The sequence below is a fragment of the Chrysoperla carnea genome, chromosome 3 (assembly GCF_905475395.1).
Source record: "Chrysoperla carnea chromosome 3, inChrCarn1.1, whole genome shotgun sequence".
Taxonomy (NCBI): Eukaryota; Metazoa; Arthropoda; class Insecta; order Neuroptera; family Chrysopidae; genus Chrysoperla; species Chrysoperla carnea.
This window is the reverse complement of record NC_058339.1, coordinates 12,080,083-12,104,805: the sequence shown is the minus strand read 5'-3', so window position 1 is coordinate 12,104,805 and position 24,723 is coordinate 12,080,083. Positions and strand designations below refer to the sequence as shown.

Genomic DNA, 24,723 nt, shown 5'->3' with positions numbered 1-24,723 from the left:
CAGTGAAAGAATTGCTGATTGTATCGACTGAGTTATTAAATTTTATTATTGCAAATTATTAATATTAAGATGACTGGGTAAGACTGAATGAAATATAGGTAAATTTGATCTATTTAGCTTCAAAAATCACTTTCTTAACTTCTGTCTAAGCGGTAGCGTGTGTAGATACGAAGCCTTTGTGTCTGTATAAACCAAATACAGTTACACAGTATTTGTGCCTCAACTATTCCCCACGATATGACCTTGTTTAATTCTGATAAATATTCATAAATTAACTAACATTGCAGATGTTTATTTGACGCAGAATTTCGATGTTAGGATGGATTGTAGTTGACCTTTTGAATATTTTTATGCTTAAGAGTATGATAAGTGATGGAACATTATAAAAGATATGAACTTACTCTAATTTAATTTAGGTACTAGGAAAACAAACGATATGAGTTTAGTATCCTTAGAATCAAGTTAATTTATTGTAAGAAATAGCAAATCAAGAACATTATTATTAAAAATTGCACAGTTTTTTTTAAAATCCTTTTTATGTATAAAAATTACACCACATTTGAATCTATACTAATTCGAAGGTGTTATTATACAGGAAGAGCCAAGTTAAAGATTCAAATAATTATTTTATAATTTAGTACATCATTTAATTAATTTTAACTTGTCTTGTTAAGTGCGTTGAAATTGTTTAATAGTTTTTTTAGTCTTATTTTTTAGGAAAATACTCAGTGCTGTTAGAATAATAATTTTTCGAAAAGTTTACTCTTTTGGAATTGCTAATATTTGTCGGCTCATCAAATTCACCGGACAATTGTTGGCATGTATGTGAAAACAAGGCAACTATGTTTGGGTCCTTAGATCTATCAATCCTGGGAGAAATCCTCGCGTAGACGCTTTCTTTTTCATTGCATCAACGATTAGTTTAAACACAAAAATCACTGGTAAAATTATCTAAATCAACACTTTCAAGACCCGCCACATGATTATAATATTACACACAAAATAAGGATCATTTTAATCAATATAAAGGGGATTATTTTACCCGTAACAACATATTTGAATACCGCCGCCTATTAAAATGTGTTATAATATTATTAAAAGTCAACCGAGGCCAAGAGTAAAAAAACTAACCGGCGAAAACATCGCAATATGTCTTTGTTCAACCATTAATTTGATCACTATAGAAAAATATAATAGATGGGTTTAATGGTTCAGTTAAAACAACGCGGGATCATATTTTAACACTTTCCCCTACATGGTCATTACTCATTTCATCCACTTTAATCGTATACAACTCTTTTTCAATTATATAACAATGCATACAAATTTTTCTTTAAAATTATATTTCCTATCTAAATATAAACGTGAAAATTTTAAACTAAGTAATTATCAAAATCGAGAAACATTTCATAAGAAGAACCTACCTTTCCATATTAAACAAAGTCTTAATAAATAAATATGGCTCTAATTGGCCTTTTTCGGAGCTACAGTGCTATTATAACTCCAATTACGAACAAAACAATCATAACCTTAACCGTATTGATAGAAAAATTTCTAAATAAATAACAAAAAACACAATGTGATGAATATAAAGTTCTGAATTAACAATAAAATAAACAAAACAATGATAAATGCACAATTTTGTATAAGTTAATCATTTAAAATGGCTCGTTCTGTATTATAAGAACTATGAATTAATATTAATTAATGAATTTTGTATTATTTAAAAAATAATATTATTGATATACAGTCAATGTATTATTTATATATTATATATATAATTGTAAAATATATATTATATACGTTGTAAAGAATAATTAATAAATATACACAAATATCCTAAATATAATAATAAAATAATAATATATTACTAATACAAATTATATTAAAAATAAATTTCATGGAAATTTTCCAATCTACAAATATATATATAAATATATATCAGTGCCCTTACCGAATAAAAATATGGACGTTTACAATACTTTTATCATTTTTGTTTTTATTTTTGATTTTTATTTTACTTTCAATTTATTAAACGCCTGAAAAAGAAATAAAAGTTATTTATATTTTATTATATGTTGTGATGGTTGAGATTGCTTCAATAAAAATACATTGAGGAAACACGAAAATGATATTAAATACAGAATCATGAAGGTTCTTGTTGTGGGCAGAGATAAGAAGAATCATCTCTGTATACAGGGCGTTCAGTTATTGACTGCAGATCGTTATTCTGCAGAATAAACTCATAAAGGAGAAGGAATTATTTTGAACGTATTTTAAATGAAATCAGTTCTTTGAAATGATAGTATGAACGATAAATGATTTTAAATCTACAATCGCTACTGATTATTTACCTGGTTATGAAAAAAATGGATTCGGTTGATCAAAAGGTTTCATCCAAGGTGTTTGATTTTGTGACGTCGTTGTATTTACTGGTGCCCATGGATCTTGTATGGCAGGTTGCATAGTAAATGGTTGTTGTTTAATTTGATTCATTGTTGGTCTAGGTTGAATTGTATCGGCAAATGGATTAAATGGTGGTGATACTGTTGTATTTGTATTTGCAGGTGGTTTTGTTCCCAATGTTACTAAATTATCGAGATTGACAAGTGATGAATTTTCGCCAAGAAATGATTGAGGTGTTTTTTTCGTAGCACCAGTTGATGATGAAGTAGTATTATTTGTAGGTAACGTATCACCAAGTAAACCCAAATCAAATGGATCTGAAGTACCGTTTGTTTGCTAGAATTAAATGCATATTTTAATCTCAAGTTTCTATTTAGCCAATGTATTTGTAGAATTGCCCAGAATTAAATACAAACCTTATTATTATTAGAATTGCCATTTGTTGAAGTATTTCGATTTGAAATTATATCAAATTCATCTAAATCTGATGAAGGGCTAAGTAATGAAACTCCAGTATTAGATGTTGTTGTTGCGCCTCCTAATCCCGCTAAAATTGGGCTGGTAACACCTGAATTTGAAATATTATTGCTTGATAATGTACCACTTAACGGGCTAATATTGGGTGGACTGATTGTTGGTGCCCATGGATCTTTTTTTGTTGGTTGTGATGAAATTGCAGTTGTTAAATTACTGGTTGATAAAGATGTTTGCCAAGGATCTGCTTGAGGTACAGGTGTTACCGATGTTACTGGTGCCCATGGATCGGCTGGTGTAGGTGAAGTACTACCTCCTGATGTCACACTCCAAGGATCAGTCTAAAAAATTTCAATAAATTCATATAAATTAATTTTTAAAAATAGCTATTAAGTTCAATTTATAAATTATTATTGCCCTACTACCTTAAATTAGTTTAACTAATGGAGGGTAGAGCTAAGAAGACCATCTCCGTGTATGAAAGTATCCGTCAAATGAACATGGATATTTCGATTTTCTTGAGTCTAGCTTTGAACAGAGGGGTCAGATCAAAAAAAGTTTTAAAAGAGACCGTTCTCCTTATCTCTACCCTCCATAGTTGTAATTTTAAATATTGTTTAAATAAAAGCATATCATAAAACTTACCAAAGAATCGTAATAATAATCAATATCCAAAGACTATGGATTTAAATGTGGACATAAAAACTCATGCATTAAAAAAAAATAAAATAAAAATAAAACATGCATTGATCTTAAACAAAATTTTACCTGTGGTCTAGGCGGCTGAGGTGGAGGCTGTATAGGTAAACCCCAAGGATCTGTAGATGCTGCACTGGCCGTATCACTTAAATTTACATCTAATAAATCTAACATATGGCTTTTTTTAGGTTCTTCTGGTTGTCTAAAATTTAAAATTATTATTATTAAAAGAGTTATAAGCATTTGATTGAACAAATTTACTTACTGAAAATCATTTTGACTTTGTGACAATGCTAATTGTAAACGAACTTGATCTGAACGACGTCGTGCCGCGTCTTGTTCCGCTTCCTCTCGTGACATTGCCAAGGCTAATTGTAATTGTAATTCTTCTTCTCCGGCAGTTTGTGGTCTAGCACTTTCCAATTCACCAGCAGGAACTGAACCTGAACTAGGGGAACTATCCCATTGTCCTCTAAACTAAAAAAACATCATAGCAATAACATTAGAATATTAAAAGTTCTTACAAATATTGTTTTGAGTAAAAATGAAACTAAAAATTTTCTTTCCCAAAACAGTTAATTTGACTTTCTTTAAAAATGGACCCATTAGAACTTGACTACATGTCACGATATGTTTCTAGGATGATTTATTGATTTAAAATCATCTAAATCTTGAAGGTATTTTATAGTTTAACAAAAACAAACCGAGATATATCGAGATTTATTTCGTTAAATCGCTGCGCCGTGGATCCCATTCTTTTGAAACTTATTTTTGAAAAAAAAAAAACAATTTTTTAAATTAATATTGGATACTTACAGCTGGATATTTTGGACTTGTTGGAGTATCAATTTGACCGTCACTACCGAAACCACTTGCACTTTGTGCAAAACGTTCTTTTGCTTTTAAAGCTCGTGCCCTTTCATTTCTTAATCGTTCTTCGTCATTTAATAAAGATACTAATTGTTTCGCTTTTTCTCTAACATTCAAACCTTGATCTTTCCCTTCTTCTAAATATTGAAAATCTTTTAATGTTTGTATTGCAAAAATATTTTCCCTACATTGTTGAGCAACTTTTTCATTGCCAGTTTTAATCAAATATTCTAAAAAATACATTTAATTAGGTATAGATTTTGAATAATTTTCCAAAACATAAATTTTGTTACCCAGTAAAACAAGTGCTTTATATACATGTCTCCAATTTCTACCGTGATCATTCAGTCTTCTCCATACCATTTGCATAATTTCTGTAAAGGCCACAACGTTATAAGTCAAATCGGCAATTTCTGCCATAAGTGTACTGCTCGGACCCCATGGATCATTGCTGGTCGCTTCACGTACTTTTACTTGAGCATTTGAATAATTATGGGCAATATTTTTTGTCCACCGGCGTAGTCCAGCTACGTTTACCTGCATATCGTCACGACGCTTCATCTATAAAAGTAAAAGTATTTTTTTAATCGATGTCAATATAGGATTGAAATATTAGTCTGGTATTAATTAACCCAGAATTGGGGGATTGAATTAAGTTTATTGGGGAATTAAGTTTATTAACTATGCCTAAATGACTCATTGGATTTTTTTTTTTGGACGTTTCTGTGAAACTGATTTTCATTTTCATTGACCCCTTTAAGTTTAGATTGCTAGATGCATCAACGAGGACTGTTTACAGTTACATAAGAAATGCTTTATCCCAAAATGTAACTATTTCTGAACTTGAATAGTGAATAGAGAGCAGTCAATATTGGAATTTGATAAAATAAACTTACCAACTAAAAAATTCATAACAAATCTTATTTGTTTAAAAAATATGAATAGATATTTGATATATGAAATTAATAAAAGAAAAAAAAAATTTTGAAAAACACTTTAGAAATTAAACAATTTAAAATACATATTATTTTTAAATGTAATGGAACAAAACTTAATGAGTAGGTTCTAGTATCTATAGAAATATATGATTATGAACAGACGTATACCTTTATCAGAAGTGATAAAATCCTCTAGTGTTTATAAAATATTCGATATCATTTACAGATATAGATAGATTTGTTTAAAACAAAGTATATTTATATTTATTATTTAATATTTATTATGTTCATTATAATTACAGCCCATTACCAACAAATCATTACATAAAATTCTAAATTTTTAGTTATCTAGTAGCCCCCAGTTATTTGGTTCTCAGCAGTTACCTCATAAGGGATTGCTTAGAAGTTCAGTTTCAAAGTTCGTAACCCTTACAGATTTTGAAGAATTTCTTTTAGATTTTAATTAACCAAATTACTTATCAACAAAATCACAATTTGGATAAAAAATGCAAATTTTTTCATCTGGCCAGTTTTACGCAAAGAAAAGAATATTCATTGCAGTGAATAAAACGCAATATTAATTTCGTTTTATCTTTTTATGATAACAATTCCCTTATCTTTATTATTATCCTATCAGTTAATTATCACAAAAAATATCCTACTTAAATTTAGAAACTTTTGTAATGAGCTTTAGATAGACTTGGAGATACTGACACAAAAGTATTCCGAACTTTTTGTTACAGCATGGCAATTTTATAATAGATCGAATTTCAAAATTGGGAAGGTAATGATTTTTGATAATTATTTTTATTAAAAAAAAAATGGATTATTTATCATGCATTTTTAACTCCCGAACTAAAACAAGGGGTGTTATAAGTTTGACCGCTATGTGTGTGTATCAGTCCGTCTGTCTGTGGCATCGTAGCGCTTCAACAGAAGAACCGATTTTGATTTTGTTACGTTTGATAGGTAATTTAATGAAGAGTATTCTTGGCTATGTTTCAAGTGCGAGTTTAGGATTCCGTACCCGAAAAATTTGTATATCAACACAATAAACTCCCCTCTTTCTCTCACCAAATTTGTGTTTGAAACATTTTCTTGAAGAAACTAATTTTTCGAGTAATTTGCTAGTGTTTTCAGGTAAGATTATCTAGATATATACATAATTTTGTTAGTAAAAATTAAAAAAAAAAACTTACTTTTAAGCAGTTTGTATCAACAATGTATTAGGATAGCGAATATAATTGAGCAGCGTCTGTGGACAAATTATTGTTAAATTAGCAAAACCACACTAATTATTGTTGTTAATTGAAAGCAAACCATATCAATAAAATTTTTAATATATTTTCATTTTTTAACATTATAAATTTCACTTAAATTAACTAAATTCTTAATTTAACTTTATGTAAATTAATATTTCTAAGAAATTGTCAGCAAATGTTAACCAGTGTTTTAAAGAATAAAAAAATTCAACTGATTAATTTCGTCTACTTCTTTTTATTAGTATTTTGTATACGATCAACTATACAGTTTTTTTAATTTTACATTATTTATTCGAATGACTGATATAAACATAAAATCTTCTGGCAATCGATTAAATAATTAACTCTTTAAAAGCACAAACATATTTTAATAATTAATCGTATAAATTATTAACTGATTAACAATTTATAATTAATTCTAATTATAATATAATAATTTAGGCTTATTTCTTGAGTACATACGAACATCAATGAAGTTTTGGGAACATAAAAATTCGATTCTTTACAGTTCTCACGGGATATCTGTAAATAATTCTCAAGCTATTGCTTCTTTCATTTCTAGGTCTGTGGTATCGTAGCTGTCAACGGATGAACCGATTTTATTAAAACTTTAAATTAGGAAATTGTTCAACTTTTATTAAAAATATTTTATCGTGGACTCGACAGAAATTGAGTTCGAAATTCTAATTTATATGTAAAGAACTTTGCATAGAAAGTCTAGTAATAGAAAGAAAAGTAACGATACAAAAAAAATTTCTGCCGTACTTTTCTAACACCCCTGTATATACTATTCATTCAAATTAAAATTTTCTCATAATAGAAACGCTGTATGCTACTATTTGTTAATTTATTAGTAACATGGACATTTAGTAGTACTAGATAGTAATAGTAATTAGTTTACTATCAAAATAGTATATGCAATAATAAAAGCGTTTATTTTCAATTATTACTTCTAAAACATAGTAAAATTGATAGTAATTAGAAAGTTTTATGCTAGCAATTAAGTGAAGTCATGTTGTTTTATTAGTCTAAGAGCTAATATACATTTTTATGTCAAATCTTAACGTTCTGATAGTTTATAGATTGAGATAAGACAAGACTTTTGATTCCTCTGCACTTGATTGAGAAACCCACCGTTTTCGGATAATTGGGGAGTTTGGGAGTCCAATATTTTGCTTATCCTTAAGTATTTTTTGCTGAATTGTTTAATATTTATTAATGTTATCAAGTGGTCATAGTGTTCCACAAACTCCTTATCATGCTCATTTGAAAACGCAGCACTTTCAAAAAAAGTCATAGGGAGAAAGTTTGGTAGACTCGCGAAAAGGAAGCCACTCAGGAAGTTTCAAGTATCTGTTAATCATTTAACAAAAAGAGTGTTGTTCTGTAGGCTACAACCTAATCATCAAACGGTTGGATTTTTTTTACATAAAAATGCATGTCAGCTCCTATACTATATGTAACGTACCAGATCATACAGCACAGTTTGTTGTTCGTTATGCTGTAAATTAGAATCATTCTTCCAATAAAATGATTATTTTCATTATCTTTTTCGTTCAACTAGAAAGTTGCACATCTACATTTTATGTTTTAATTTTACATAAACATTTTGGTCCTATTTTTAAAATTTTATTAAACGACAAAAAATATATGTTGAAGTTATTAAAATTTACCAACATTATTGATAAATTTTGTCTCTAGTTTGAATAATAATGAAAGTTAACTGAATATTATAAATATTTACTAATAAATGGAGGCCATACAAATTTTTACAACATCGCAAATATTACCAATTTAAATATTTTTTGGTAGATTATTTAATGCCCGGAATACTTAAGGCCAGTGTTTTAAGTCAATTTTTGGATTTCTTGGGAATGTAGGACACAAATAAATTTTATTTGATTGTTAATTTTTGGTTTGCCAACGTTTCGGCCAAATTTGAGTCTTTTTCAAGCCTCTAAGACAAATTTAATAATTAATAAAGTTTTTCTATTTTAATAGTTATATATTTAAAAAAAAAATATAATAAGTTGAAATGTATTTTTAATTTATTCAAGTAATTGAAACAATTGATTATTGAAATTGTTGAATATTAAATGACCGCCAAATGTGGTGTTATTAAACTAAATCACGTCTAGTAGTGTTAAGGCCATACAGCCATACAGTTCTCCATAATATATGTCAAGACTGGGGATTTACTACAAAATAGATTATTACATCCTTTCCAATAAAAGTACACAATATTTGTCCATTGTTTTTTTTTTTTTTTGTAATACTGAAGTGCTTCATTAATTATACAGGATATAGCAAACGTCTGGGAACATGTGTATACAGGGTGTCACGGGACTCGATGGAGATAGCTTAAGAGCGTATTCTTTGGACAATTTTAAGTCGAAAATGCCTTATATACTTTTGTCCAAAACTCAATAGTAAAGGAGCATTCAAGCCAAATCGCAATTTTCAACTTTTATAGTTTAACGATTTTTTTTTTATGGTCTGGATCCATCATGTTCATCAAATGATGGATCTTCTATGAACTTATAATTAAATTAAAATTTTGTTTTTATATCATCGGCAATCTTATAATTTTATGATATTATTATAAACTACAAGATTGTCTAAATATTTTAGATAGTTTTTTATCACACTCTCTAGATTTTGGAAAAGAAATATCCAATTGAAAAGGATAACCTATATGATTCATCATTTTTTCAGTCAACTTTGAACGATAAATTAATAATAAAAAGCCCGATGATCTACGAAGTTTTTGTGATTTTTGGAAACTTTGTTATTAAACAAGTGAAAACAAACAATTGGCTGAGTTAATTGTTGAAATACCATGTATAGGCAGTGTTGATTACTCTGTCACATTTCACATACATACATATCTGACATATTTAACTGATATTCTCATATAATGCGCAAGTGTTGATGCGCAATCGTTTGTTTTTTTGACGTCACGTAAATAACAAAAGATATTCACTTTGATATTCCTATATTAATACATACTATAAAATTTGCACCTAATTAACGCCCTCGTGGGTAAACAGTGATGTTTACAAAAAAATGTTTCAAACAAAAGTTTTTTATTTTTTTATAAGCAACATTTTTTACATTTAAACTTTTGTTCTATCTCTAACGGCTTACAAGATGGGTCCTACGGACCCAAGACCCAATTGACCTATGATGCTCATTTACGAACTTGACCTCACTTTTTACGTCCTGAGTACGCTGTAAAAATTTCAGATCGATATCTTTTTTCGTTTTTGAGTTATCGTGTCCACAGACGGACGGACGGACGGACGGACAACCGGAAATGGATTAATTAGGTGATTCTATGAACACCTATACCAAAATTTTGTTCGTAGCATCAATATTTTTAAGCGTTACAAACTTGGGACGAAACTTAATATACTATGTATATTTCATATATACATGGTATAAAAAATGTAGATTATAAAGTTTTATTGAAATCTCTAGTATTATTCAATCCTATCTCCTTAAGGTAGTACCTACACGAAAGTGATATTCCAAGAATTTCTCAAAACTCAGAATATAAAATATTTAATTCATAATACACTTGCTGTTAAAATTAGAAGATGATTTACCATGCCATACATGAGATATTAGCAATTAAAAGTGACGCAATTTGTACGTGTACATGGGAGAAGTGTATAAAAATACACAAATTTACAAATATTATATTTATTTACCAATGAATGACGTCCACCATCTCTATGAAAAACTAATATAATGTAGAATACTATATTTAGAAAATATATAAATAAAAATAAAAATTATTTACCATATAGTTTCGATAAAAAACTTAAATAAATAACTCGTTTTAGCGATAATTTTTGTGGAAAGCATATAAAAACTAATGGTAAAGGTATATATCAAAGTATGTGTGTGTATACGTATAGAATATATAATAGTGAGTAACTACAGTCTTGTGAAAATAATATATGGTATATGTATAATAGTCATAGCACAGTTAATGCACTGAATGATAGTATTAGTCCAAAACTTTTTGACTGGACGGTCGCGGAGGAACTACCTTAAGGTCATTTTCTATGTTTTATGATCCGTAAGATCAATTTTGCATGATTTCAAAATCATCACTAAATCCTTTTCTGCAGTTTAGTTTTATGGAAAAACATCTTCCAATCAAAAGAGAACCTACCTACTAACGCCTGCACTATTTGAAATAAAACATAACTATTTAAATACATTTTAAAAGGTTTCATCATAATAATTTACTATAAACCAATAATCAAATGTCATGGCCACTAAATGGTTACATAAATATTTAAGTAAACATAGAAGTACTTGTTTAAATGATTATTATTGAATAAATACAACAAACAAAACAAAAAAACTAATTATTCAAAGTGGTAGACACAAAGGAATTATTGAGAAAACCTCATAGGTATTATTGGACGCTATACATACATATCATTACGTAATTAATTGAAAAATAAGAGAATATTAATTAATTTTTCATTAATTCAATTTATCAATAACATCAATTAATTTATTGTGTCTTCATTACTTGGAAAACGTCGCAGCACAACGAACCTGTTCACATAACATTATACTCTTTAATTTTTATTTTACGCTAGGAGATACCCGCCCGCTTTGCTGAGCAATTTCTCTCTTTTAAAACAAAAACTATCACGTTATAACCATCACTTATCCTCCTTTTTGTTCACAATTATATGGATTTTAATTTTTCGGTGGGGAACTCTAAATTTTTTGAAAATAAAGTTTTGCCCATGATACTCGCTGACATTGTAACTTTCTATGGGTCCAATCATCCACTGAGATTCATCGATTTTCTCGATTTTTTCAAAAGGGTGTACCCCTTAAAAAAATTGCAAAAAACCAAAAATTTTTTTTATCTCCGTTCGATAAAATTCAGTACACAAGGTAATTTTGAACCCAAAGAGTACAAAAATCAAGTGCATTTGTTGACTGGTCTAATAGTTTTTGATAGTATAATATAAATATTTATATTATCTATGGTTTTTGAGATACGGACTAAAATTGATCTAAATATTATATGGTAAGAAATGCATGGCGTTTACTACAATGCTAGTATACTATACATAATTAGAGACTGACACATAATTATAGTATTTATATTAGCAAAAGTAATATTATAGTACTGAATAGAGCTATCCACCAGAAGTATTGTGGGTATCGCCAACTAGTATGGACCAGATGCCCATACTGCATTGACTCGTCCGCCATAACTATTGCTAATCTTAGTCACTATTCCCTCACAAAGTATTAAGTATGGCGTTTACACCGATACTGACATAGAGATATATCTATAAAAAATTTCTTACCATGTAAAGACTTTCAACCGTCCTTATTCAATCTGGAGGAGATATGCAGATACACAGCGCTTTTCCTTTAAATTACTAGAATAAACTATCGCTTTAAAAACATTGATATGTTTTGTAAACAACCTTCTATATCAAATTTTCATTTGAAAAAGTATATATAACAGACATTACCAAACCCTTTAAATGTTATAGATGCTACAAAAAGGGTTTTTAGCCCCCACCCACCGCCACTCCTCTCTATTGACTTTTGATACAGTGCACAAGTCTATATTTTCGTAGCCAATATGACTAAAAATATATTTTCCAATATTAATGGAATATTAACTAAGTTGTACAATGTACAAGAGTACAGACGACGTATTTTCCGACTAAAGTAGCTTTTATTTGATTTTATTCGTCAAGGTTATTTCAACAAAACTCAATTTACAATACACATTCATTTAATAAAATAACAAAGTGAATAAAAAATCGATTATTTTTACTATAAATAAACATAAAAACTAATGTATTTTGCCGTACGTCATATTAACAATTATGACTTGAGTTTCCACGTGAAAACTTACATAATATTTACTTGTTTTAAACGAATAAATAAAAAGTTAGCTTTTCAAGCGGCAATGTTGTAGGAACAGTGTACAGAGTGAACTAATATAATATAGTATAAAATATTGCAACGTTACCCTCAACGCAAACAGAGGGTTGTTATAAATCGTGTTTATCTACCTATCTCGTGTTTTTTTCTAATTTAAAGTGTTTTTCTATTTCTTACCTTTTAGGATCTAAATTGACTATTAAAGCAACCCAAAACAGAATGTCCACCATCAAACTCTTCAACTTTTGCTAAGGTTATCTTTTGATTGGTTAATTACAAAACTATTAATTCAAATAAAAGCTTAGATGCGTTGCTATAATAGATTAAAATGCTCCACTCTGTACAAGTATAGATACAGCTAGAAATGCAGGAGAATGTAGAAAATGTACCAATCCGTAGCTACTTAGGAGGCAGGGGTCTAAAGAGACGAAATTTGTCATAGTTTATTTTATGAATACTTTGGGTTTCGACCAAAATCAAAGCAATGACCGAAATTTCGGACTTCGAAAATGTAGATTCGTTCGAATACAATTGTTTTGTTAATTAACCCTGGAATTTTCAAAAAGTTTCAAATATTTTTACATTCGGGGTGTGTAATTATGAACGAATTTAATCGGATCAAAGTATTTTAATTTTTTATTTATTTTATTGAAACCATATACGTTTTATATTTGACACTAATTAAATGTATATCAAATAATTAACGATATGCTGACAAACACTCATTTTTCTTCATATCTATTTTACAGAATGTAAGGAAACGCTCGTTATGAAAATATTGTACCTCTATCTAGGAAAATAGGAAAAAACTGGGTTAAATGATTTTATTTTCAATAAACAAGGAAACCGAAAAAATCTTCTATCTTTTTTTGTTACAACCTTTTTACCCGACAGTCAAAGGGTGGTTATGTTTTTCGAGCGTATCTTTTTTGAATGTGTAATACATGTTTTGAAAGTACATGTTTTCAATACTTCGAAGATTTGTGGAATAGTTTCAAATGAATGGAGTATATAAAAAAAGTTGTTTATTTACTAAAAATTAAAAATAGTAGTAAATAAAAAGATCATTATATTGTTATTCTTGCATGACAATGTCAATGTCCTAGAAATATTTGCAATGTTTAAATAAAAATGTCTAATATTTTCATTTCATTGATAATTTGAAATTTTTGTATTACTAAAAAATTTACGATTCAATGAGAAAAACAAAAACAAGCAATTTGCAACCTCATTTAAATTCTATGCAAATCTTTATTAATATTATGCGAAAGTAACGCTGATTATCTACTTGCTTGGCTCTCACAGCTAAACTTTCGGATCAATTTTGATAAAATTTGGTATGATAATCTTGAACACTGAGAATATACTCGAGTAAGATGGGCTGTAATTTATTTTCAAAAATTCAGCTCATTGGTCGTGCGATTTATATCGTCTTTAAAACGTTCGGCTACTGATTGGAAGGTGTGTGAGCAATTTTAATTAATGGGTTGGTAAAATTGATCATACTGTCGTGGTTTGGATAAGAACGAAGTAACTGACTCCACCCACATAATGAAAATTAATTATATATTGGATTCAGTTTAAAATAAAATAAATAAAGATTAAAAAATAGTTATTTTCAAAAAAATTAGGGAACCACATCAAATATTTAAAACCAATAAAATTGTGAACAAAAAAGGGAGGCTGTAAGTGAGAGCAAAGGAAGTGAAGGTTTTAAAAGTTGAAATTTCCTAGCGAAGCGGACAAACAAGTAACTGCTAGTAATATTATAAAAGCGAAAGTAATTATGTCTGCTTATCTTTCACGGCTAAACAGCTGAACAGATCTGACTTAATTGGATATATGTAAATATTTTGGAGATGATTTCGGAGAATTTTGTTTCTAAAAATGAACCCCTAGAGAGGTAAAATGCTCGCAGCATTTACACAGCGAAGTGAGCGGGTAACTGCTAGTGTATATATAAAACTGGCTCCTTAATGGAATAAAAATTTAAATCATATGAAACCTTGATTTTATAAATAATATACATATACACAAAGTGTATTTATATTTTTTATTTCAAAAATCATTTCAAGATCAGTAGGCAGATTCAAGGACCTTTATGTTGCATTTGCATTCATATATGATAGATTAAATAACTATAAAAATAAGAATTTTATTATAAGAATAACAATTCCGTGTTTATCAGCTTCCGTATTGAACATTATTTGTAATTGGATTCTACAGTTTATATGACCTCAAGCTGTAGTTTATATTTATCGTATAATTTCTTAATTAAATGTGAAGATCAGCTTGTTATTTTGCTATTAAGTCAACAAAATTTTCGCCACAAACATTCAACTCATGTCTTCTTTCAGATGTAAAAGACCCAACATTTTTAAAAATAATTTTTTTCAAGTCCTTCAGAAATTGTAAGAATTTCTCTTATCACAAGAGTAATGATATGAGCAAAAAAAATTAACTTCGGAAATTTTCGGGTCTGTTCGTGTACTTTCGTTAGTTTAATATAAGTCTTACTCAGTAAATTAAGAAAACTTTTGATAGAGATGTGGTGAAATTAGTTAAAATGGATATAACACGAGTGCAGACGGGTTTAACAAGGATGTGATACATACAGATCCTATACGGCATCGAAAATTCATGACTTTATTAAAATTTCGTTCAGTAACCTATACAAGTAAAATTAGTCTTTGCTTTGTTTACATTTTCGTGGAAATATATAAACATCCAAATATTTAAATTTAGCTAAAAAAGAAAAACGTTTAAAGATGTGTCATAAACATATAAAATAATTGCTCTAAAAAACATCTAGACAGAAGTGAAGGACGGACAATCATGAGACTAATAGACAAATAACAAAAAAATTATGATATTTGAATGATTTAAGAAAAACAATTATGGTATCGAATTAATTTCGGTGAATTTTAAGTTTAAAAGGTGGCAAAAAGCAAGATTTAACAAGGGACTAATGGGAAATAAAACTATATTCGATATTCGATAAATATACTTGAAACTTTGACCAGTTAATAATTATTAAAACTTTTAACAGAACTCTCAAATTTACAAACTATTTTCCTATGAGTGCACAGGTGGATGAATGAATAATGAACGTCCTTAATAACTCTTGGTTTTGAATTTGAATGGGATTTCAAATGAATTGAAAAAAATATAAGTTGAAAAAAAGTTTTAACAACTATCTTATTCCATGTTTATTTCGTTTTATCGTTGTTTAAACAATGTAATTATTATTATTGATAAATTATACAGGAAGTCCTGAGCTCAATTAATAGAAAACACTGCAAATGATTTCACACAAATTTCTATCCCCGATTCTCCATCTTTTGTATATCAATAAATGAACCTTGTTGAGTTTCTTCGCATTAAAAATTCTAAACAACTTTTTAAGTCCGATTTCGGTTTTTCGACCGAAATAAGTAGGTATATAACCCGATCATCTTATTCAAGAAAGGGGGGGGGTCAACCTCGAAATCTAATGAAATAAATAAAACAGACTGAGAGGATACACGACCTAGTCTATTATACGAAATTTTTATTTAATTATTCTTTAAATTAATTGAACATTTCATCTAATTCCAAATTTATTCCTTTTAAATACTATTTTATCAATTCTTTCGATTTTTCTAGAATATTTTTTCCATATTCTTTTATTTTAGAAATAATTATGGATATTGTTACATATCATAATAATAGCATTGCGTCATGAATAAACACACCGATTCTAATGAAATCATTACTGAAAATAATTACATTAAAAGTTGAAACGAATTGCTCACACGACCTCGATACACAGATATACATATATTATTATATTTAAATTATTCACGTTGATACTCTTCATTCACTGCTAAGCGATAATTGAATTGATCCTTAGGGCGTAAAATCCATCTGGCTAGGTTTCATTTATAGAAAGAGTGGTTTTATCCGTGTTTTCAGGAAAAACTGAAACATTGACTGCAAAATAGGAGTCTTCCTGACATCTATCGGCGACGAAATAAATTAATTTATCGAGACATTCAAATTGGTATTTGTGTAGAGACATTTTTAATGGTTTAATATTAGTGATAAAATTTTTGTTCTTTTTAACTAAAAAAATACCAAGTTAAGCTCGGCCATTCAGGTACTCGCATCATATATTCTTCTATAAAAGTTTGAATATTTCTATTTCTGGCATGTGATCCCAAACTGATGGAAAACTGGGAGAAATTGCAATAATAATTATTAAGAAATGATGGAGTGTTTGTATATTTAATAATGGTCCACCGCATGGAGGTAACAAAAGCTAATTAAAATAACAAATATTTAAAAATAAGCCGTGGTGAGTATTGCTTTTGTAGCCTAGACCATTAAAGTACTTTTAGATGAAAGCAAAGTTGCAGAGTTTGATGGAGGTCACCATATTCTGACATCAGATTGGACCTAGTACTTCGGGTTTTTTTAATAACCAAATAAGATTCTAAACGGTAAAGATAGAATAACACTTTAAATTAGAAAGTTGATCCTCATAAAAATACTAACAATTTTTATTTAAAACATTTCTTCGAAAATCACTATGACAATATATCCAAGGTGTTACAACATGTTTGTATCTACACCATAAAAGGGAAAATTTTTTTGAATTTCAGAGAGGAAACGACAACTTTCCACCAGAGAGTTAAAAATTCATATAAATTCATTGACATAATTTCTAGTTGGAATTTTTTTTTTATGTTTATTACCCATTAACAAACAGTTTTAACCAATTTTAAAATTATGATTTTATGGTAGGTATTAAAAATATGTCGCACCGTACCGAACGCGTATCAAACATTTTTAAATAGAGAACAATGAAATATAAAAGCAGCGGTGCCAATGATCCTAGGATAATATCCTAGGATTTCGTAAATTCACCTTTTTCGAGATACTAACACTTTAATGTTTGGAAAAATTCCCAAACAAGACATTTTCAAAGGTGAAAAATAATGCTTATAAATTAAATTTTTGTGCTTATCATATTATACAAATTGTCTAATTCTAAAACCTTAATTTTTAATTCTTCAAAAGATGTTAAAACATGTCAAGAATAGCTCTAATAGGTTTCAAGAATGTGGAGTCCTGGTCCCGGAATTAAGCACATCAGTGATAGCTTGCGAAAAATTGACATCACAACTGAAAATAATGACCCAAAATTAGTGGGTTTCAAAAAAAATTCCAATAAGATCGGATCAAGTTTGCCTGTGTTATCAAAAAATCGAATTTTTTAACTTTATGACGTCATCAGAATCCAAAAATTTTAATTTTGCTCTATCACATTCAAATTTTATCCAATTTTGATAAACCAAGTATGTAATTCTACTAAATTTGGGCCATACTTTCCAAATTCGTGATCAAAATTAGCCTAGCTTTCTTATGTTTCAAGAATGTGGAATCCTAGTCCCGGAATTAAGCACATGTGTGATAGCTAGGGAAAAACTGACATCACAGCTGAAAAGAATGGCCCAAAATTAGTGGATTTCAAAAAAAATTCCAATACGATCGGATCAAGTTTGCCTGTGTTATCAAAAAATCAAATTTTTGAACTTTATGACGTCATCAGAATCCAAAAATTTTAATTTTGCTCTATCACATTCAAATTTTATCCAATTTTGATAAACCAAGTATGTACTCCTTCTAAATTTGGGTCATACTTTTCAAATTTAATGTCAAAATTAACCTAGCTCTAATAGGTTTCAAGAATGTGGAGACCTAGTCCCTGAATTAAGCACGTATGTGACAGCTAGGGAAAAACTGACATCACAGCTGAAAAGAATGGCACAAAATTAGAGAATTTAAAAAAAAATTCCATTAAGATCGGATCAAATTTGTTTGTGTTATCAAAAAAATATAATTTTTAAACTTTATGACGTCATCAAAATCCAAAAATTTAATTTTGCTCTATCATATCCAAATTTTAAATAAATTTTGACAAACCAAGTATGTAATTCTACTAAATTTGGGCCATACTTTCCAAATTTGTGATCAAAATTAACCTAGCTCTAATAGGTTTCAAGAATGTGGAATTCTGATCCCGGAATTAGCATATTAGTTATAGCTAGCGAAAAATGGACATCACAGCTGAAAAAAATGGCCCAAAATTAGTGGATTTCAAGAAAAATTCCAATGAGATCGGATCAAGTTTGTCTGTGTTATCAAAAAATCTAATTTTTGTACTTTATGACGTCATCAGAATCCAAAAAATTTAATTTTGCTCTATCACATTCAAATTTTATCCAATTTTGATAAACCAAGTATGTAATCCTACTAAATTTGGGTCATACGTAACATTACTGACAATAATCCATAATATTTTACCCTTTTAAAAAAATCTTCGCGCCTATAGAAGTTTTCATTTCAAAAATTTTTTTCCTTCAAAATTAGCCTTTAGTTAATGGTAATTTATCACACATTTTTTTACGAACACTACTTAGAATATTTAGATAATCAAATAATAATTATTTTTAAACTAATTAGATTATTATGTAACAGTTTTTGAAACCTTGGTAGATACCGTAGTTTCAAATCCACTTTATTGACACGAGTTCGTTAATGAATCATATTAAACAAAATTCTATGCATAAAAAATTTCGAAGTAAGAATGATACACCAAAAATCCCAAACAAAACTTAGTTTGAGACAACAATTAAAATTACATAAAATTTCAATAAAATTAAAACTTTGCAAATCAACTGGAAAATAAAATTATTAATTAGAAATGTTGTTTTTATTCAAGTTTATATTTTTATCATAATCGGGGCGTGCTTCTTGGGAAATTTTTTATTTTAAACCATGTAGTTTTAGTTATTTGATGTTATATAATAAATTTAGACCTGTTTGAATGTAATAAATCATTAAATTCGCAGAAAATTTGTTTAAGATGGATGTTGAATTAATTCGAATTAAATAAATGTAGAGCAATCATTTTAGACAAAGTGTAAAGTGAGAAATTTTTTATACTTCAAACTATTGGGCCAATTTTTTTTACATGATCAGGAAGGTCCTTAGATCAAAATCTACATCTAACTTGGTGCCGCCAAAAAATTAGGCCATTGTTATTAGCCAAATAGACAAATTATTGGAATCCATTTTTTGAGGTGATTTTGATCCTTGAGAAAGTATTCTCAAGGGTTTTCAGTGTCACTGATCACGATTCCGAAAATCAGAATTCCAAAACACTTCCTCCCCTGGGGTAATTCGGCCCTTGCTGTAAAAATTCAACGAAAAAGGCCAGAAAAATTACTCGTGAGTTTTTGGGGTCCACTAATCACGATTCTGAAGTCAGAATACTGTCTCCTTCTTTGAGCAATCTACCCCTTGGTCCAAAACAGCAATATTCTATAAATATTCAATAAAATAGGCCTAAAAAGTATACTTGGAGGTTTTTTGGGTACCTGATCACGATTGTGAGTTCTAATATACATCTCCCCCTCTGACATAATTCATAATTTTGTCGAATATTTATAGATATTTGCTATTTGGACTAGCGAGGGGGAATTACCCCAAAGAGAGAAAATTATTTTGAAATTATTACTTCAGAATCGCGATTAGCGACCCCACAAAACCCAGTATTATACTTGTTGGTCTATTTGTTGAATATTTACAGATTATTGCTGTTTAGGACCAGCGGGGACCGAGTAACCCTAAGAGGGAGTAGTATATCGGACTTCGGAATCGTGATTAGCGATCCCGAAAACCTCGAGTACACTTTAATGGCCCATTTTAAAATTTTCGATATCTAATTTATTTTTCGAAATATCAAAGAATATGAACTTATTATCAAAAATTTCATTCTGATCTAGGTAAGCAGAAGAAATCCGCGATATTGTTCATAGTTTTGGTATTAAAGTCCTTGTCAAAGTTTATTTGTCTTTACCTACTTGTAAATTTTTGGTATCAAGTTGTAAAACTAAATCTAAAAAAATTGTTTTCTCTTTTTATCCTTAATTGTTGAGTTTTAAAAGAATAACTCATCAAAATTTTCACCCAAGAAATTCGTAAATCTCCCAATTCCACCTTCAACATTTTGAAAACATTCTGTATACTCAAATATTCAACTAGTTCTTTATAGATACAAATAATTGTTAATATTAACCATTATCGTAACATTCGTAACATCGATAGCGAATATTAAAATTTTAGTTCGCAAACTAAAGCAAAAAAAAACCATGCAAAATATGAAATTTTTTTTTGGTGATTTTAGAAACAGCTTTGTAATCAGTTTTAAATGAAAGTTGATAAATTAAAAATTATTCAGCTTCACCTACAGATTGATTGACCGAGATTTTATTAAAGTCTTAATTTATACAATTTTTTAGAAATTCGAAAATATACATAAACTCTACAATTATTTATTTTAGTAATAAAATGACCTAGCAATCGTCCTTAAAAATTTTATTGATATTACACGTTCATTAACAATTCAACCTTAAATTTATCATTCTGTCAAAATTAACACATCGTAATGATAAATAACAAACAATAAATACGTTTCAAAAAATGAAATACCTTCCATGAAATTCACTCACGATAAACTAAAACATTTCGAATTACTACTTTTTTTTTACTTCAAACTTTTAAAAAATAACCTTAAAACCTGGCACAGAGACACAATACGATACTAATATGGAAAAATGTAATACTTAACTGGTTTGCTTGATAAAGATTATTTAAAAAAAAAAAAGTAGTTGACATAATAATCTTGTAAACATAGACATGACGTAGACAAAATACAATAAAAGATGAGCTGACTTTCATAAAAAAAACATTTTCAATCTAATCTCGTATTAAATAAACAAAAAAGAAACTCTCAAAATAAATGAAAATATTTTTGGAGAATTCAATTTTTTTTAGTTAAAACACTTTAAACAAAAATTCCAGTTTAATAACTTACCTATTTCAAACAATAATAGTACAAATATTATACACTTAATTATACACTTAATTAAAAAAAAAAAGAACTATTCACACATACACTTTGAAATCACATCAAATATAATTTTAAATTAGCCACCAAATTGTTTATTAATTTACAAAATTATAAAAGATTTTTTAATAAATTTTGACAGGTTACACGAATTTATTTTTTTTTTAAAAAGGTGGATAAAATCACAACGAACTGTGTATGTAGATGACAATTCATTCAGTCTTTTTTTCTTTATGGAGCTGTGACGACATAGAAATATTTTCAATATGGCTTACTTGTACATCCGTTTCTGCATTGCAGTTGTAAATGTTTAAATTTTACCGCAAAATAGTAAGCGTATATAGTTGACAACAAGTTTATTTAGGTATTTCCTTTTTGAAAAGTTTAATAACAAAAGTTATTTACATTCGCGACTATTATTCATTCCTAAAACTAGTTAAATATTTTAATTTTACTCAAACTAACTTTATCAAACTTTAAAATACCACATCTAAAAAATTGCTTTTTGTATCCATTTTTGTAATATTTTATTTTTTTTATTCAATTGTATGAAAATAGGAAACTCATTTCCTCCCAAATATTTCGATATGTCTATCGAAAGTCAATCGTCACACCCTGTTTTATGTTTTCAGAATTGGTGTTATATATTATTTTCGATAATAACCAAACATAGTATTTGTATTTTAAAATACGAATTGGAAGTATTTTGATTACAATAAAAATTATGTTATATCAAAAAATTCATATCGAATCACGTGAAAATGATTGTCGTTCCAAAAATCATGAATACATTATGTATAGTAGTTTCATGGAATGTTGTTCCTTCTAAAGGACCTCGCACAGATTAGATGTAATCTGCATTTCGGTCAAACTTTTTTAAATTTTGGCAAATGATAGTAGAAGTCATTCTAAAGAAAAGTTCCCATGGTCACAAGTTATGAAAATGACAGGATTTTATGTTGTAGCTAAATTAAAGTTGGAAAATGAACTTATTTGTTCAATATATCCCTATGTGTGTATAGGCAAATACATATACAGATGTGTATAACCACATGCATAGGTGTGTTTTTTAATGTAGGCGCTGTTAGTAAATAATTAATAATAATGTCGAAATAAATTACTAGGTAAATGATAAAAATTATACGGTGTTTGAATTAATAAAATCCATAAGGATCAACGTTCAGTAAATCTACTCTAGTAGATGCATATTATAATGAGCATATTTGGTACGGAACAACGAAACCGGCTTGCAATATTTATTAATTTATTAATATATGTTAATTAATGCATATTAAAATTTGTATCAATCATTAATAAAATTAAATAAATATTAATTTCTAGAAATAAATCGTCAATTTCGATTTTAAAGTGTTCTTAATTCAAGCGAACATCAGTGAACTAAATTACACGATACACATGAAATAATTAGTAAACTGTAGGTGGCTGTACACAAAAATGTAGTGACATGTTAAGAAAAATTGTCTACATCAGCTGATAATGACATACTGAAAGTACAAAAACAAAAAAATTACTTCCATAAAAGAGTGGTAATTAATAATTAACTTTTAAATAACATTAAAAAACTCTCCAATTATAAAGTTTTAACTTTGCATTTTAATTTAATTGCAATACTAATAAATTATTCCGATTATTATGATTAAAGTTCATTATTAAATATTTTTATTAATTATAAGTAGGTATTACATATACAAGCAGCGCTAAAAATAAAACAAAATTAATTTAAGTCATTGTGTTTAGTTAATGTTGTCTGAAACATTTGTAAAACTGATAAATAAACATTATCATTTTAAAATTAGTTATGATATATTGTAGAAAATTTGTTTAAAAAATGTTTACACGGTTACATGCTCTTAAAAGTGTTGTGTTTAAAACAAGTTTACCAAAACAAAACATTTTAATTGCAAACATTAAAATGTTACACGATTATAAGTTAACACCAAATATAAATTTATATAGTGAAAATACATTACATAAAAATGAAATTAATCAAAATAAACCGTTAGTGATTATTATGTCATGGATGATGGGTAAACGAAAACATTTACAACGTTACACAGAAATTTACATTGACAAAGGTTGTGATGTTCTAACAGTAAACATTACACCATGGCAATTAATGTGGCCGACAAGTGGAAGTCAAATTGTTGCAAAAGAATTAGTCAATATTTTAGAGCACGTTAAAATGCCATTATTGGTGCATGGATTTTCAGTTGGAGCTTACGTATGGGCGGAAGCTTTATTAATGCTTGGTCCAAATCATCCTGTATTATCACGTATTTATGGACAAGTATGGGATAGTGCTGCCGATTTTGCAACAATTGGACATGGATTATCGTTTGCTATGTTTCCAAATAATTTTATTGCGAGGAACATGTTAAAATATTATATAAAATTCCATACAATACTTTTCCATTATTTTTCGGTTGTACATTATCGTAAAGCTAAAAATCATTTTTTTAATGGGGCATTAAGAGCACCAATGCTTATTTTTTGTTCGGAAAATGATTTAATTGGTACCGCATCGGAGAATCGAGTTTTGATGAATGGGTTTATAGAACGTAAAATTCCAGTACGTATGAAGTGTTGGGAGAAATCCGCTCATGTAATGCATTTAACCATACATAATGAAGAATATATGCATGAGTTGAACAAATTTCTAGATGAAATTGGTTTCCCACCATTACCTAAAGCAAAATTATAATGCATTTGTTAAGCACATTCCTACATTTCCTTATATTTCGCTTTCACTTGAACTCTAGAAAGGAATACATATACCCACGATCATGAAGTGTCAAAATCACTTGAAAGATGATTTTGATCGCTATGTGTATCTCTCTTTGGCACCGCAACTCTTAGCCGTTAAACCTATTTGAATTCGGTTTTTTTTGTTTCAAGAAAATTTGTGGGGGTTGATTTTTTGTTTGTTTTATTTATACTGTTTGTAATCTCAGAAATAATAACAATTGCCATTAATAATCTAAGAAAGTGAGATAATTGGATAATTTAATGCGACGATAAAGACAGCAAAATGTTTGTTTTCAGTTTTCACTGCTCAATAAAAAAGTGTCCGCCTAAAACTTCTTCAACGAAGGGTTTTGCAATGTTTTCTTTACTGGATACTCTTTTGCGAGGGTTTTCATTGTTCTGAAAATAA

At 28.4% G+C, this 24,723-nt stretch overlaps 2 protein-coding genes across 4 annotated transcripts; one reads left to right on the top strand and one right to left on the bottom strand.

Moving 5' to 3' along the window:
- Positions 1-1,912: 1,912 nt before the first annotated feature.
- LOC123294542 (epsin-2) lies at positions 1,913-21,674 on the bottom strand. 3 transcript variants are annotated; one of them, XM_044875605.1, is made up of 9 exons: positions 21,516-21,674; positions 6,587-6,642; positions 4,743-5,010; positions 4,396-4,679; positions 3,845-4,056; positions 3,649-3,781; positions 2,823-3,221; positions 2,355-2,742; positions 1,914-2,039 (listed from the first exon to the last, which is right to left on the bottom strand). In XM_044875605.1, exons 3-8 carry the CDS (start codon positions 5,008-5,010, stop codon positions 2,359-2,361), a joined length of 1,680 nt encoding a protein of 559 aa, XP_044731540.1. In that variant the 5' UTR covers positions 6,587-6,642; positions 21,516-21,674; the 3' UTR covers positions 1,914-2,039; positions 2,355-2,358. The 3 variants fall into 3 exon arrangements, with proteins under 3 accessions (XP_044731542.1, XP_044731540.1, XP_044731541.1); XM_044875606.1 differs by lacking the exon at positions 21,516-21,674 and adding an exon at positions 21,131-21,259; XM_044875607.1 differs by lacking the exons at positions 6,587-6,642; positions 21,516-21,674 and adding an exon at positions 5,346-5,370 and having other exon boundaries at positions 1,913-2,039.
- A 1,601-nt stretch (positions 21,675-23,275) lies between these two features.
- Positions 23,276-24,350, top strand: LOC123295013 (transmembrane protein 53-like). The gene has a single exon (XM_044876212.1). It carries the CDS (start codon positions 23,398-23,400, stop codon positions 24,268-24,270), a length of 873 nt encoding a protein of 290 aa, XP_044732147.1. The 5' UTR covers positions 23,276-23,397; the 3' UTR covers positions 24,271-24,350.
- The last annotated feature ends 373 nt before the right edge of the window (positions 24,351-24,723 follow it).